The 16,378-nt window shown below is 37.5% G+C and overlaps 1 protein-coding gene across 20 annotated transcripts in view; it reads right to left on the bottom strand.

Moving 5' to 3' along the window:
- Nucleotides 1–1,861: 1,861 nt before the first annotated feature.
- LOC105259214 (ephrin type-B receptor 1-B) overlaps nt 1,862–16,378 on the bottom strand; it is an 89,687-nt gene continuing 75,170 nt past the window's right edge. Inside the window, exons 5-16 of one of the 20 annotated variants that reach the window (XM_011271028.3) lie at nt 15,771–16,307; nt 15,317–15,477; nt 14,920–15,184; nt 14,613–14,801; nt 14,404–14,515; nt 14,138–14,241; nt 13,588–13,605; nt 12,893–12,958; nt 11,746–11,922; nt 11,154–11,623; nt 10,702–11,039; nt 1,862–5,253 (exon numbers count right to left, since the gene is read on the bottom strand). In XM_011271028.3, the coding sequence (XP_011269330.1) occupies nt 4,989–5,253; nt 10,702–11,039; nt 11,154–11,623; nt 11,746–11,922; nt 12,893–12,958; nt 13,588–13,605; nt 14,138–14,241; nt 14,404–14,515; nt 14,613–14,801; nt 14,920–15,184; nt 15,317–15,477; nt 15,771–16,307 (2,702 nt within the window). In that variant the 3' untranslated portion in view covers nt 1,862–4,988. Of the gene's footprint in view, nt 5,254–8,265; nt 9,017–10,701; nt 11,040–11,153; nt 11,624–11,745; nt 11,923–12,892; nt 12,959–13,587; nt 13,606–14,137; nt 14,242–14,403; nt 14,516–14,612; nt 14,802–14,919; nt 15,185–15,316; nt 15,478–15,770; nt 16,308–16,378 lie in introns of those variants that run through there. The other 19 variants (XM_011271026.3, XM_025415515.1, XM_025415516.1 and 16 more) reach the window with 19 other exon arrangements.

Below are 16,378 nucleotides of genomic sequence, written 5' to 3'. Positions count from 1 at the left end.
ACTCGAATCTTTATACAGTTTCATGTGCAGTTATCTATAATATAAATAATATAATATAAATTAAATATAAAAATAAATCAAAAATATAACGTCAGTTTTAAATTTCAATTCAAATTCTTATTTTTCGAATTACATTTTCTTTAAAGTTTCGTTTACGTTCTTATTAAACTATAGTTTTTCGTCAAATTAATTATCATTGAGAGCCTGCATCCATGACTGAAATGCAAGACTTGTAGAATTCATTTATAAGATATGTAAATTTACCTTTTTCTGATATTTTATTCAACTATTAATAATAATAATTATTAAGATGATTTTGATGTAAAAAGGTGATGAAACAAGTCTCTGTCCCAATTTTTACATCGTATAAGGTATATTATTTATTATATCTTATGTACATTCAACATCGTCTTGACAACACCATAGGAAAAATGTTTTAGACATGTTCCAAAATTTGTCGACAGTAACTCTTTGCTTGCTTTTTTTCTCGCATTTTCTTTTATACAATGAATCGAAGACACACGGAGGCGATTCGCTTAACCAATTTTTATGAAAACTCAGCTCGGCGAGTGTATATAAATTATTGTATGTGTGTGTATGATAGTGCGACGTGTGTATGACTGTATGCATGTGTGTGTGGATATGGTATGTATGCATGTTTCTCTGAGTTATGTTTAATATATGGGACGGTACCTGTTTTTAATGTGCTTTGCTTTTTTCGCAGATTTTATCGTTTTCGTTTTTTTTCGAAGCAGGTACTTTGACAGAGTTCGCTGTAAACAGATTTGTAGAAAATAAGGATAAAAAACAATGCGCTCGCGTAAATCATTTATTTAAAAAAAAAACGCTTAACTAAATATAATATAATATAATAGCTGCATGTACACAGATTCGATACGATGATCGTATTTATCACTGTAGACGTAGCTTAAATTCTTCCTTTTTACACGACAGAGTTTTCTCGAAAATCCGTACAGTAGAGAAAAATCGCATCATTCTGGCTATCATCTCTCGTCGCTAAATAATAATAGATAATTTACGATATAATTAAAACGTTTTTCAATTTAGTCAGATCTCTAAACAATAAATAAGTTTCTTTTTTTTTAATAAATAGTAATACAATTTAATTAAAGTCGATTAAAGAGTTAAGCAAAACGCGAGAGACGATTTGAGGATTTTTTCTTTCAGTTACTTATCTCGTTTTCGTTTCCTCTTTCTCTCTCTCTCTTTTTCTATCAGAAGATTAAAATAAAAAGTAGAAAAATAAAAGAACAAACAAAAATTCATCGCAACAAGGGTGCACATTGAAGCAATTTTGATTTCTCAAGCTTTATATTCGATCTCGTTTCACACACTTTTTTTTAATAAAGCGCTTTACGTGTATACGAGATAACCATGATATATACCAAAATATACGTGACATATGAAGTACGATCGAAAGCTTTGAAAGTGTAACGCGTATTTTTTTATGTAAAAAAAATTTAATCTATATAAGGGTAGGAATCTAAGATTTTCGGGGAAAAGTCGGCGAACTAAAAAAAAATCTGAGAAGTCGTACATGAGATACTTTCGCTATAGATTGATCCTCAGTTTCGCATATTTTTTTTTCTCTTGCGCCTACACGTGGCCGTGTGTGTATATGTGTGATATTGATAGAGCTCTATGAAATCTAAATATCGATTTGTCGAAATTAACAACATCCTCAAAACTTCAGGTCGCACTCGCAGATTCATCGCTAAAACACAGATATAGTTACAGTTTGAAAATTCTTAAGAATCTCTTTCTCTCGTCCGTGGGGTCTCGACCGAACGTTATTACAATCGATCGCGGCGCGAATTCGACTCGCGTGCGACCTCTTGTCTTCTCCATTCTTTTTCGGTCGAGACTCCACGCAATCTCTCTTACGTTTTATCGTACTTTTTCGTTTAATCTTTAATACGAACATTTAGGAAGATAGCGCTATAATTAATATCATCTGAAATTTGTTAACATTCTCTATATAAAAATCTGCATTTGCGTGTATTCACTTATTGCTTCTTAATCGTCGCCATTTTTAGTAGTTTACTCTTTCTCTCTCGCTTTTTTTTTTGTTTTTCCTAAGGGAGATTTTGCTCTCGTCTTGCTTGCGGTCTTCCGTTTTCCGTTTCTCTTTCTCTTTTTTTGCGAAACGAACGCGGAAGGTAGCATGGCGAACCGAAAGACACCAGGACGTATCTCGATATTTTTTTTAACGCTCCGAGTATTAATTTAACCTCGAGCAATATTTTATTTACGAGGGAACGGTCGAAGCATCGTTGGATCGTACTTCCAGACAGGAGCGAAATCAGACGATTTTAATTCGGCGCGTTTCGCAGGAGAGACTCTCGTCTCTTTATGATTAAAGACAGGGAGAGCAATATGGATAGAGAATTGGCTGGCTGCGTAAACGCTACGTCATTCACTTTGTCGTTGTCCGCTTTGTATCTTTGATCGAGCGTGAAATCTCGCCTATTGAAGCGCGCCTTCCGCTTTTATTCATCATTTCGATATCGTCGATTATACATTATTAAACACGTTAAATCATTAAATTAAAGAATACAAAGAATTTTTTCGTGGCTTGCCGAACTCACTTGGAAGCTGTTTTAATCTCATGCGTGATATTTCTGTATATGTATATATATTTCTTTCTGTTGGTCTCTTTAAAAACAAATAGCCGATAACGTATATACCTCGGGTACATATCGGTTCGAGTAAGAATCTTTACGATTAGATAACAAAATACGATGAAGCAAGCTCCTGTTTCTCTCTTTGCCTTTCTCTCTTTTGTTCTCTAAGAAAAAAAAAAAAATTCCTATTATGCGGATACTTGTATATTGGAATGGACGTTGCTTTGTATGAGGAAACTCCTCGATCGGACTGAAAGTGAAAAAATGAATGGTTCGATGAAGATCATCTCGTCGGCGAGCTTCGATGCTTTTATCGAGCGCAGAGTCGCTCGCATATACGTATCGCGTGTATTTTGTCCACACATTTTGTTTCATACCCGCTTTACGCGCTCATGTTCTTCTTTTTACATGTCTCTCTTTTTAAATTTTTCTCTTTCGTCATTCGCTGGAATCTAGCGAAGAATGACGAGAAGTCGTGTCGACTCGAGATTTCGGAGCAACGATAAGTTTGTGCACGCAAATCCCTTTCTGCTTTGCTCGCTTTGCATTCCGAATAATGTTGATATGTTGACGCATTGCTTGCTATAGTGGGAAGCGCGTTCGAAACTGTTTATCCACTCTCTCACGTTTCGTGCTCTTTATCTTTCGAAGCGAGAATAGATTTTTCTCGTGGTTTCACGTTAGGCAATTTCTCTTATCGATAGAGATTCCTTCTTTGTTCGTCCTTCCTAGTCGACATGTCTCGCATATTTATAGTACAATAGATATCTTTATACGTATATATAGAATAATTTCTCGTGATTGCACGCTCGTGTACATACTAATATAGCGCGAAGAGCGGGTTGCAGATTCTCCCAATTTCATACACACAACTCGTATACATTCACGCATCCTCTCGTTTACGTCGTGTCTCGCGCTAAAATAACTTTTGCACACTCGCGTTGGCACATGTTCCGCCTTGTTCGTTTTGTCGTTTTTTCTTATAATCGAAAGATATAGTCCCATATAGGCCGCGTGATACGACGTTCTTATATAGATGACGCGAAAGCGAAACGTAATTTATCGTCATCGTAAAGTTATAGTTAATAAAAGACGTCTTGTAAACATTCATTCTCATCGTCCTTGGTCTCTCAATCGTGTACATTGTCGAGGCGACGTAGAATAATGTATTTGCTACATTCGCTACACGAAATAATGAATCTCAGAAAATCTATTACAGTTTTTGGTACAGTTCATGATACGGTTCTCTACTTTTCTAAATCGTCGCGTTGTTTCTTTTCAGGCATATTACTATATCGATTGTTATGTAAAGAGAGACATAATTTTAATATACTTAGAAAAAGCGAGGCCCAGGAGCAGACGTGTTCAAACGACATTTAGGCCGACATATAGCTCGCCGTTCAATGTTTTATATATCGCAGATATATATATAATACGTATTATAATACTTTCGTTCAATACAAAATGCAAACGCGACGAATAAAAAATAATTTGGCTGCAAATTTCAATGAATCTTCGAAGAAAAATATACAGCATATACAATTCGATTTACACAGGCATTTTAAAGTAAAAGGCTGTTCGTACATTGAAAGATGTAACATGAGATTTGTGGCAGTAATTACAGAGATGATTCGTGCATCTCCATTGTCAGTCTAATCTTTAGATACATTGATTATGAAAATGGCCTAAGAAACGAAAGATTAAATCGGCGCTTATTATTCATATAAGAAAGTGTGTTACATTGATCCCGCCAAATGCATTTTAGAGCGATTTTTACGTCTTGATCGATCTGAACGTGAGAATGACATTATTCGTTCATAAATAATTCCTTTGACACTTATAGATATTATTTACGCGAGTTATTTACGAGTTTGATAAGTCGTTGTATGTAGTTTAAATGCAACATAACGAATGCATGATTCTCGTACTTTCTCGTTTTCTCCTGACTTTATCAAGGGGAATTCTGAATGAATGAATCTCTTCGATTCTCATTAACGTGGAATGTCTGCAGTACGAGTACTTGGAATCTCTCGGTGAGACAGCGTTTGCGTGTTACTTTGGAGATATTCAAGAATATTCATCTCAATCAACCATCGGACTATTTTACCGGATCTACTTGCGCGCGAACAGATATTCTCTCGAGGACATTCTCGCTCTGACTAGGTAATCACGAGTCCTAGATGTTACATGGTTCGTCATCTCCCGTGGTTCGTCTCACGGGACACCTCGGAGAAGGTTGGAAATTCGTGAGATCCTTAAGATAGTGAAGTTCTATGCCGATCGACCGATTCCTACATACGATCCCTTTGCAGGATTTGAGTAATCCTAATATATCGCGGTCTATTACACGAGGAAACCCTGCGAGGTGGCCGACATCTGCGCCCGTAACGCCGTCACGCTGTTCATAATCTTTTTCTGATGTCCCACGAGCGTTATACCGAGAGCCGTGAGCTCCTGGACGGTGACACGCGCCGCAGCCTCCAACGTTGTCACGCCTGCCTGCTCGAAGCTCTCCGCGTATCGTGACATCTTGATGGAAGCCAGCCATTCGCTGACAGAAGTCAATTGCGTTAGGTCCACCGCGTCCGGCGCCAGTGGATTGGTGCCCCTGTTAACAATAATAAGTTAAGAAATGTTTCTTTTTTATGAATAAATAATATATACTGGAAATGGGGAGATTGTAAGGGACTCGCGTGATTTCAAGCTTCTTTAGATCATACCCTCTTACTATGGAAATACATTCACATTCGCATAATTTATATGTATGTTTTGCGAATAAATTTGTTTATTTACTATTGACTACATTACAAGTTGATGATGGAAGCTAAGAATGAAATAACGAAGATTACTATTCATCTGTAAATCGTATTCTATACTTTTTATCATGATACTTTTTATTGGTATATCTTCGCCATTTCGAGGGATATCGAAATACAGTATACTGTTCATAAACAAGATCTCGTTCTTTTATCAACAAATAAGTAGATCAAATTGAAACAATCGTATTTTACTTTTATATAAATTATTATCGATATTGTCGATATGAATTAACTTTTCGATTGTAAAACGAGACCGTGTTGCTTCCTAATTTTATATACATGGGAAAAGATATGTATAAATGTTCGATATATACAAAGTTTGTAAGAGACATTTTATATACGAGTTTATCGTCATATTAATTATTGGAACGAAAATGCATAATTAATTAATCAAAACACTCACACAATGGATCTACAGATTTTTAAATAGCTGTGAAAAATTCTAAAATAATTATATAATTGGTAGGTTAAGTTTATTTTAAATTATTGAAAATATAAAGCAGGAGAATCATGAAACGAGCGTCTTAACTTAAATAAAAAACTATTTAAATATGTACACTTGGCTCACTTTTTATGTATATTATATCGATGTCGTATAAATTATAAATGATAAAGATAAACGAATTACTTATAAAAGTAATAAAAAAATGAACAATATGTTATTGTGTATTATATATGATATTAATCCGTAGAGGATTTCGTACATTTTCTCTTGCACGAGATATTGCGTACACGCTAGAATATATTAATACAGATGCAGTCATACAATTTTTTTTATCTCGATATAGAAATTATAATAATAATAAAAATAAAAATTAAATAATAAGTATCGTAATATAATAAAAATAATGTTAATAGAATAACAATTTGCATGAATATAATACAAATAATACTATACAAAAACTGTGTTAAAATTAACATAAATAATAATAATAATAATAATAATAATAATAATAATAATAATAATAATAATAATAATAGTGATAATACAATGACGATGACAATAATAATAAGGGCGGTAATAACGCTAATTACTAATATTGTCACTAGTATCGTTGATGAACGTGAATGTGTCATATGTAACGCGTTATTGATACATAGTTTACGGTTGAGGTTTATACACGTGAATGGATTACGGTGCGTATGAAAGCAAGCAGTGCAACGCAAACTAAAGTGGTTACTAAGCGCAAGAGGTCTGCTGTCTACGTGGCGGCAATATTTCATTATCACGTCAAAGAAGCAGAGCAGAACGTGAAAGCACAGTCAATATAATCGAATCGTCGAAACGTTAAAGGGCGAAGGAGCTTTGTGTTATTTAGGGCACTGGACGAAACAGAAATGATTGCGCTTTGTTCTTCTGCGCTTCTTTTTCCTCTCTCGTATCCGCAAAAAGGGAATTCGGTGTGTGGGTGGATGGTGGGAGGAGAATGCCGCGCTTTTCATTCTTTCTCTTTTTCCTTTACCTGTTTCTCAAACGCACGTTGGAAGATGCCGACGAGGCGGATGGGGGTGGGGTTGGAGCACCCCTCTCTCTGATTCTGACAATTGTTAGCATTTGTTAGTGCGATGGAGATTATACCGAATGTGTGTTACTGCAGGCTATAGTTTCATCTATCTGGCTTTGACTCTTTGAAGTTTGATTTCCTTCCTAACGTTCGCGCATATATGTTGACGCGAATACCTCTTCACGTTACCTTTCATAAGCAACTTTGAGTAATTTAAGTTTTCAATAAATAAAGAGTAGTTTATATTCGAACCTAAAAATAAAAAAAAAAAAATAAAAACAATTCTGTGTAATTAGTATTCAAATAAAACATATGAAGAAGAGAAATTTAGACGAATCGTTTTAATCCCTGCTATAGACTAATAAAATGCTCACCTCCGGCTCTTTGATAAATCTGCACAAAGCTAAAAACTTTTAATATATAGTATAAAGTTTGTAGAAAACATGAAGAGAAATAGTTTAAAGTGCGAATTTCTCAACAATCGATAAGCTAATAAATGGATCATCTGTTTTAAAATGGCGTGTCGTGACACTTCTTCATCACATTCTCTGTGGAAATATTTTAAGATTTAATATTACGATTATATATGATCGATTTGATATATGATTGATGCGGAAATATGAACCGACACCGTACACGAATAATTATATCGTGTCTTTTTATTTTTAACACACATTACGTATAAAAATACTATTCTAATATGGTCAACTGGTTGCACGCGCGCGTATTGTACATAATTGCTAATAAATCTTTGCGGCTTTTACTAAGATAAAATCGATGGCTTTAATAAATATTATACGATAAATATTTATATGAATTTTATGTAAATTAATATATAGAATATCAGAGAAACTATTTTTTTATTACTACATTTTTTTGAGCAATTTACAAATTATTTTTTTCGTATCAAAATTTGTCTTATCGAATGAATTGATCAAAGAATTCGCAATCTTGAAAAAGAAGAATGATATTAATTCTGAGACTCTTAATAAATTTGTATACATGTATACGTATATACTTTCTTCGTCTTTTTTCTTTTTATATATTCATAAAATTTATCACTAATGAGAAAATATCTGAAAGACTATTTGCTTTCATGCACACCATGTTGAATCGTTTTTTATTCTCTAAGCTTTGAATCGTGTATGTGTATTGCTATTCGATGGTTGAATTTATCTTCTATAAAATTTGGAATTTTTAAACGTTCAATTTATATATCTCGTTTCAATTTATATATATATATATATATATATATATATATATATATATATAAATTGATAATATATACTCTAACTCTTTATATGGCAAAATTTATTGCTCAGTTATGCAACATAGAAATTCTCTATATTTTCTAATACATATCTACGTCATCTATTCTCGCATTTGTCGATAATTTATAATAAAACACTATATAAGAGATTTCTTTGCGACTACTCTTGTACATATAGTCTATAGCACGCCAATAATGTTCCTATCGATGCTGCGCGTACCTATATTCGTTACATTTACTATTCCGTCTGACAACTTGGATTACACGCTTCTACTATTTCGCTGGAAGAGCGCCTACAATTTCCCTACGACTAGCGCGATCGTGAAAAGTAATGTAATGTAAAATCATAGCGATATAGAATGCAGTCTTTTGATATTCAACGTCAGGCGTTCCAATGCCAAGCATTAGTTCCGACGGTTAGAAAGACGGGCGGAGAAACGAGATGCTTTTGCTCGTTCAAATTTTTTACAAACGGGATCCTTGTCTCAGTTAAAATGGGAGAACGGGACCCAATTGGGATAGGTGAGCGGTGCCTGTTGGTGTGGCAGTGCGTGTGTCGCTGCGTGTGTGTGATAGTGTAAGCTACGGCCGGCTCCTGGTGGCATTACTGGAACGGCAATCGCTGACTGGGCTTGTTGATGGGCCTGATGGCCGACTATGTCTACGAACGGGCCCGCCGTGCTCGCGGCTGGGCCTGGTGGCATCACAGCCGCCACCGCAGCCTGGACGGCCGTATGGCTTGTGACATAGTACGGATTGTGTGCAGGCGGCCTCACGCTGTTGGTTGTCGTGGTCGTCGATGATAGTTGTCGCAGTTGCGTTGCAGTTGCAGTAGTTTGCGTAGTCAGGTACCAAAGGACACCACAAAACCAAAAGCACAAAGAATTAGCCCAGGGAAAAAGAGGCGGATCGGAAGGAACAGGAGAGAAACGAGATTTTCCAAATGCAAATACTGCGACCTCATTGGCATAGAAAGAAACTTTGTGATATTATTATTTCGTCCATGCCAACGGGATACACTCGGAGAATATCATAGGAAGGAGGTGTATCCGATTTTTCGGCTGCGGTTATAAGTTTCGATTCTCGTATTAACGCGAAATTATAAATTATATTATAACGAAATTTGCAATATAAACAGAAATTTTTGTCTTGCAAATATATATTTTTTTTAAATTTACTCTCGGTCGCAACAAAATTTGATTTTATTGAAATCCATTAAAGAAAAGAGCAATGCAAAGTAGACAAAATGAGCTTATATTACACGTAACTGCATCTTGTAAGAAATAATTGCGTAAAATGCGAATCATAGATTTAAGAAGTATAGAAACGATAAGCGGCGAAAGCGATTATGAAAGCTCTGCTAAAAATCATCGCGATTTCGAACGTGAATACTAAAACGCGATAAAAGTATTCTACGCAACTAAGACGTAGACTTTCGTCCATAAATTAATTTTCCCGCCAATTAACGCAAAAAAGAACTTTTTTCAGCCAAGTAGCGTGCTTTTTCGAAGTATGCAAATGTAACGCTTCGATATTAAAATATCGAACATTTTTTATAACGAGATATCATGCGGAAAATGTATGCTATTGCAAGAAGCAAAAGAGATTCGAATTCTTTAAAGCGAATCTAATGATCACCTTGTCCTTTCTCTTGTTAGAAAATAAATATCGGAGTAGCGTAGACAGAAATGAATTTTGACGATTATTATCTAGAGGGATTGTTGCATCAAGAAAACAATGAAAAATTAAAAAAAAACAGAAGAAAGTACGAAAACATAAGCAATAATGCGAATAATGACAGTCCAGTATGTATATGCTCGCTTCCAGTAATGCCAATCAGGTTGAGATATCACGACGACGCGAGCATGAGTATGCACACATCCCTTTTTTTACCGTATACACATATACGTAATATATATGTGTACAAGATTGTGCGCTTGTGCATTATACATCAATGAGCCATAATGTCAAAGCCCATTGTAAGTAGCGTGAACAGATATGGCACGGCATTTGTGCGTGAGCGTTTCGGCGAATGAATGAAAATAAGTATTAGCTGTCGAGAAAAATTAATTTATGGACACGATATACATATGACTCCATAGCATGCGGCCTAATTCTTATCAAGATATTAATGAACAAACGACTTAACAAGATTTAAAAAAAGAGAGGAAAATTGATGATGATGCCAATGAAAACTATTTGCGAACGTGCGCTCGAAGCACTTGAACAAATTTCATTCGTTGTGTGCCGATTATATCTTATGCATTCCGTCGTATAAATTTAATTTACGTTAAGTGATGATGATCGCATTGTCCTCTAGACAATTGATTCGCGGTATAAATTTCCTAACATTATTTTTATGATTAATATATCCTAAGACTATTGTTTCGTAATTTTATCATGTATCAGCATTTGGCGATCGCTACTCGTGGATCAAACAATAACAAGTGGGCACTCCTTACCTGTTCTGAGCAATTTTTCTTAGCGTGTCCGGACTTCGTATAAGCTTGTCCAAAGTCTGCGTGAGATTGGCGAAGGTCGGCCGATGAGTGCGCTCCTTCTGCCAGCAATCGAGCATCAGCTGGTAAATAGCCTCCGGACAGTCCATCGGCGCTGGAAGCCTATAGCCTTTCTCGATCGACTTTATCACATCTTGATTCGACCAGTTCCAGTATGGCCTCTCGCCATATGACATTACCTCCCAGCACACGATGCCCATACTCCAGACGTCGGAGGCGCTGGTGAACTTACGGAAGGCTATCGCCTCCGGTGCCGTCCACCGTACCGGGATTTTACCGCCCTAAACATAAGATAGGTTGAAGATAGATATTAATCAAGAAATTGTAGTCGTATTTATATTTATGTTATTTAAAAATTTTATTTTATTTAAAAATTTTTCGAATTTATCGCTTACCCTGGTCGTGTAAGCTCCTTCCGTAGCGCTCTCGATCTCTCTACTGAGTCCAAAATCGGCAATCTTGCAAACCAAAGCGGCGTTGACTAACACGTTTCTCGCGGCGAGATCACGATGCACATAATTCATCTCCGCAAGATACTGCATACCGCTGGCAATGCCACGTAGCATCCCCACCAATTGAAGCACTTGGAACTTGCCGTCGTTAGCGCGCAAGAAAGTGTCCAGGCTGCCATTCTCCATAAACTCCGTGATGATCATCACCGGATTGCTCTTCGTCACCACGCCTTGCAAGAATATCACGTTGGGATGCTCAAACTGGCCCATTATCGACGCCTCCGTCAGGAAATCGTTACGCGCCTTATCCGCAGAGCCCGGCTTCAGCGTTTTTATAGCCACGTCTATTTCCGTCCGTCCATCAGGAGGCAATTTCAACTTCCCTCGGCAGACATCGCCGAATTCTCCGCCACCTGTAACCGTAAAAACAAATTGTCAAGAGCAAGTTCTAAAACTATCTTACAGACGCTATCGAAGAACGCATCAGTTGTCGTGTTGATAATCCGCTCGTGTAATAATATACAAAGTCGCATACCTATGATTGCTTCTATCGTGATGTATCCGGCGTCGATCTCTCGGGCGAATTCCCGTACAGCCTGATTCGGATCCTCGTAGGTGTGAGGATCCACGTAACTCCTCGCACCTGCACCGCCTGCGCCGCCTGCGCCCGCCGCGGCGACCCCCACTGCAGGTGTGAATAGCGGCGTGGTCACTGCAACGTCACGAAAACAGAGTTCATTATATTAACACGAGGGCCGGTGGTGCGAAATTTTGACAGAACTTTAGACTGCGCGTCTCAACATTCGCTCTATCGCGCTCGGCCACCGTGTCAAATACCGTGTCAAAAAAGTAACACTCACACATTCTCCCTCGTCAACGAGTTTAAAATTTCCAAAAAAAATAAAACAAGACACAATCAAGAAAGCCAAACGCAGGTGGATTCTAAGATATATCCTCCTCTTTCAATCCTACTTTATTCGATCAATAAGAGTCATCCTTTTACTTTTGTATGTGTTTATCTATTTTTTAAATCTGGTATGTTTAAATGTCGAGCGGCGGTGTCTATGTACGCTAAAAAAAAAAATCTCGCGCGTAGCCAATCCACATGCCAAAAATGCACAATTTTCGCATGCCTGTATGCTGAATTATTTCCAAACTATTATTATACATCCGCAAAGTCCAGCAATTAACATTGTTCGTTCTGGACTATTGAGACGATTTAAAAATAGCATTTTCTTAATTTTAATCTAATTTCTTCAATCTTCTTTTATTCAAATCAATTTAGTTCTCTACTTGAAATAGTCTTAAAATATCCAAATATATCGATGCAAGAAGGAACGATCATCTAAAGAGAAGTAAAAGTAAAAAAAGACAAAAATTGGATGCAAGAACACAATGATGCTGCAATTGCATGCGAAATACGACGGGGTCGCGGCATGCTTTTATTACTTCCGTACTTTTCATCCATATCGCATATCCAGGACAGTGAAGAAAGAATAGAATAGAGTGTAGCGTAACTATAAAGCGAAACTATAATGAACGTGGAGAACTCGAAGTGAGTGTATGCGAATGTCGGTGCGTTCGGTTATGTCTTTAATATGTCATACGAATGTGTCTACGCGAGTTTTGCGGTCGCACAAGAGTTTTGGCTTGGAAATCGCTTTGGGAAACAAAGGACTTACGCGAGGACTTGCTCTTGTTGTTGGTATGGGTTGTCACAATCGGTGAACTGTCCATTTTGCAGTGCACTGTGAACAACACAACAACCAACACACTAATTGACAAACAGAAAAACAAAAAAAGCGGCGGGTGTTCAATCATGAATACTTCTTTGTTTTATTTTTTTTTTAATGATGTAAAACGAAAAATGGAATTTATACGAAGTTATCAAATGTGTAATTGAATTCAAATGTGAAAACAATATTTCCGGTATTAGACAATTCGACGTTCTAATTTAAAAAAATCCTTTCACACAATGCATTTTCAGTTTGATTTTTTCTCGTCTCTTACGTTCGTCGGGTATGTTCTTGTTTTATGAATCAAATATATCCAGATATAAAAGGCATACGATATAACATTTACTAATAAACAATACTCATGCAATATTGACAAAGAATGCGATACAACATACGCAAGCACAATGCACGCTGAGCACGCACAATGTGTATTTAAGAGAATTAGTGTCGTGCAAAATTGTTATGTGTGCGCGCGTGTGCACGTTTGTACGTGGATCTGTGCGTGCATATGTATATGCGTGTGTGTATGTGCAAAAGCGTAAAAGTCTGAAAGTGTAATGCATGTAGGGGTTGCAAAAATAATCTACACAAAATTGAGTTCCTAGAAACAAAAAAACTTGAGGTGTTTGGAGAAGACTTACTGTAGGTCACAACTAGTCCTGTAGTAGCAGGCGATTGTGTACATTGTTTCATTGGGTTTTTTCATGGATTTTTCATGGAGGCAGGTTCGATAGATTAGGGAATCGCACATGAAAAGAAAGAATCGAAAGAATTTGGTTAGAATAATCGCACTTGGGCCGCGGGCCAGATCAGTGGAAATTTTGGTACGAAAGCGATCGTTTCTCTTTATGTCCCATGTCAGATGGACGTATTTCAGAGCCCCCGACTGCTTTCTCTTTGTACATTTTTTTTCTACAGTGTTAACGTTTAGCTATCTCTCTTTCTCTCACTCTCATTCGTAAAAAAATCTCTACTGAGGGATGTTTAATTGTATTATTGTCAGTCTGTTTGCATACGGGGTATAGCTTCGACACTTGCTGGATCTAAGAGAGGGGGGGCAGTGATTCCAATATATATATATTAGTCACAAGACACGAGGGCGTAATGAAACAACTATAAAAATGACAGGGGGTAGCAGCGATAATAAATCTTTAAAGAGGAAGAGAAACTTTGAACAAAATGCGAACGTACCTTCGCCGTTTCGGTACTCCAGAGTATCGCAATCGCTGGGCTGCTTCTTGTTGCACTCGTCCGAGGCCCTGCTGCAACGAAATCGCATGAATCGCATGAATCTGCTGCAATAAAATTGAGCAAAGTAATTGAAAAAAAAAGTATCTTTTCGCGCATTAATACGATAAATGGTTCGATAATTCGCAAGTATTTTTTTCTTAATTATATTATAAAACGCAAAATATCTTGGAAGAATTTCTTTCCGATATTGAAAATGATTCAATTACCTTCTAAGGATCAAAACAGTCATAATAATAATAATCACAAGAAGTACGACGACAGCGACGACTGCCCCTGCGATTATCCTAACTTGCATGTTGTCGTCCTCGCCAACGTAGTCTATGCACAGATATAGAGAACATACAGATATAGAATATAAGGAGAATACGAAGGAGATTGCGAAACGCGGCTCTGAATGTCGTTCACGCGCGCTTACCTAAACCCATAGCGTGGGGTGTCTTCTTAAATACCACCGGCGTATACTCGCCCCAGCCACGGGTGGTCTTGGCGCGAACCTGTATCGCGTAATCCGTGGAAGGCTTTAGGCCTTTGAACGTGGCGGACAGCTCCGACGTTTGAATGACGGTTGCATTAGTGGCGTCGTCATAGCGCGGGTAACACCTCACTAGTATCAGATATCGAGACGATTATTAATCCCGCTGCCGCGCGATCGACTGACAATTTAGAATTGATATCGCCGCGCATTGCTGGCAGAACTTTTCACAGTGAGACTTTAGCTTTACCTTCGTATCGTTCGACGAGATCGCTGTCCCCGCCGACTTCGATGACCGGCGCGTCCCAGCTGATGCTGAGCTCCGAGCTCTTGACACTCGTGATTCTAACGTTACTCACTAGACTCGGCACACTGGCTTCCGTTGTAACAGTAATGTCAACGTATTCCTTCTTTTGGGTCAACAACGATACGCCATTCTGGGCGAATACTTGGAAGCGATAAGTAGTCACCGCGTTCAAACCGGTTATCGTGATCTTCGTGTCGTTGAAAGTTTCCTATTGTAAAATTAAAGCGATTCCGCGTCAAGTTTTTGATCAAGGAATAATTTATTAAGAATAATTTTCCATTATGCAATCTGCCTCGGATATATAAGCATACATACATATACGGTTTTGAAAGAAACTCACAGTATTGGGAATGTATTTGACATCCGTGCTGCAAGCATCACAGACCACTTTATATGTCGTATCGGACCTGCCACCTTGCATATGCGGCGCGTTCCAGGAAAGGATCACCGTGGACTGATCGACAAAGTTGACGGTCAAGTTTTGCGGTGCCGAAGGTGGTTCTACAAGAAGTATATTTTTCAACATTCTCCTCCTCCCTCAATTCTCTCCATATCGCATATTTACGCACAACTTTTAAATTAAAGTAATAAATAAGTCACGAGTATTAAATAATGCAAACTATTTAATGATGCAATTATAAAATACAGAATTCAAACATATTAACGACAATATTCCGGAGAATTTTTTCAAATTTTTTAAATAATTTTTAGATTTTAAGATTATATTTGAACAATTTTATCTATTTAAATCTCGGCAAAGAAACCATTCTATATAAAATTCGATTGATACTTACGCGTACAAGGCATAGTCTTAGGATCTTTTTCCGCTCGATAATAACCCTGATCGCAACGACATTCCGCCAAGCCGTAATCGGAGGCTTTGCTGTGCTCCGGACATGGTTCGCAGGTGTGGGAGCCCGCCTCGTGCTTGAACTTGCCTATTGGGCACACTTTGCACTGCTGCTTCTCCACGTCAGCTTGAAAACCAGGTTTGCAATGACATCCACCTGTCGGTAGATACCATTTGCCGTCTCCTTTGCAGAGGAAAGTCGGCTTCTCAATTTTGATGGCATTCTCAACGCAAATACCGACCGTTTGTTCAATGAGCGCGACTTCGCGACCGGTCGGCGTGGACGGGAAACGGGCAAAGTTCACCGAGATCTCGGGACAATTGATGTAGTACACCTTGATGGCTAGGATTGATATGCAAGCGCCCTGATCACGGAAAGCGAAATAGACGCCTTTCTTCGTCACCGGAATTGACTTTACCTCTGTATTTATTACCACCTCGGCGTTTGTATTGAATCTACCCTCACCCGCGGCTATGCGACCTGCAAATATGTCAAATATGTCAGTACATGAGGAGTAGATATTTTATTTAAAAAAATGCAACTTTGGAATT

Source organism: Camponotus floridanus, unplaced genomic scaffold, assembly GCF_003227725.1.
Source record: "Camponotus floridanus strain SB8 unplaced genomic scaffold, Cflo_v7.5 scaffold121, whole genome shotgun sequence".
Classification (NCBI taxonomy): Eukaryota; Metazoa; Arthropoda; class Insecta; order Hymenoptera; family Formicidae; genus Camponotus; species Camponotus floridanus.
The sequence above is the reverse complement of the archived record's forward strand: the minus strand, read 5'-3'. Positions and strand labels throughout refer to the sequence as shown.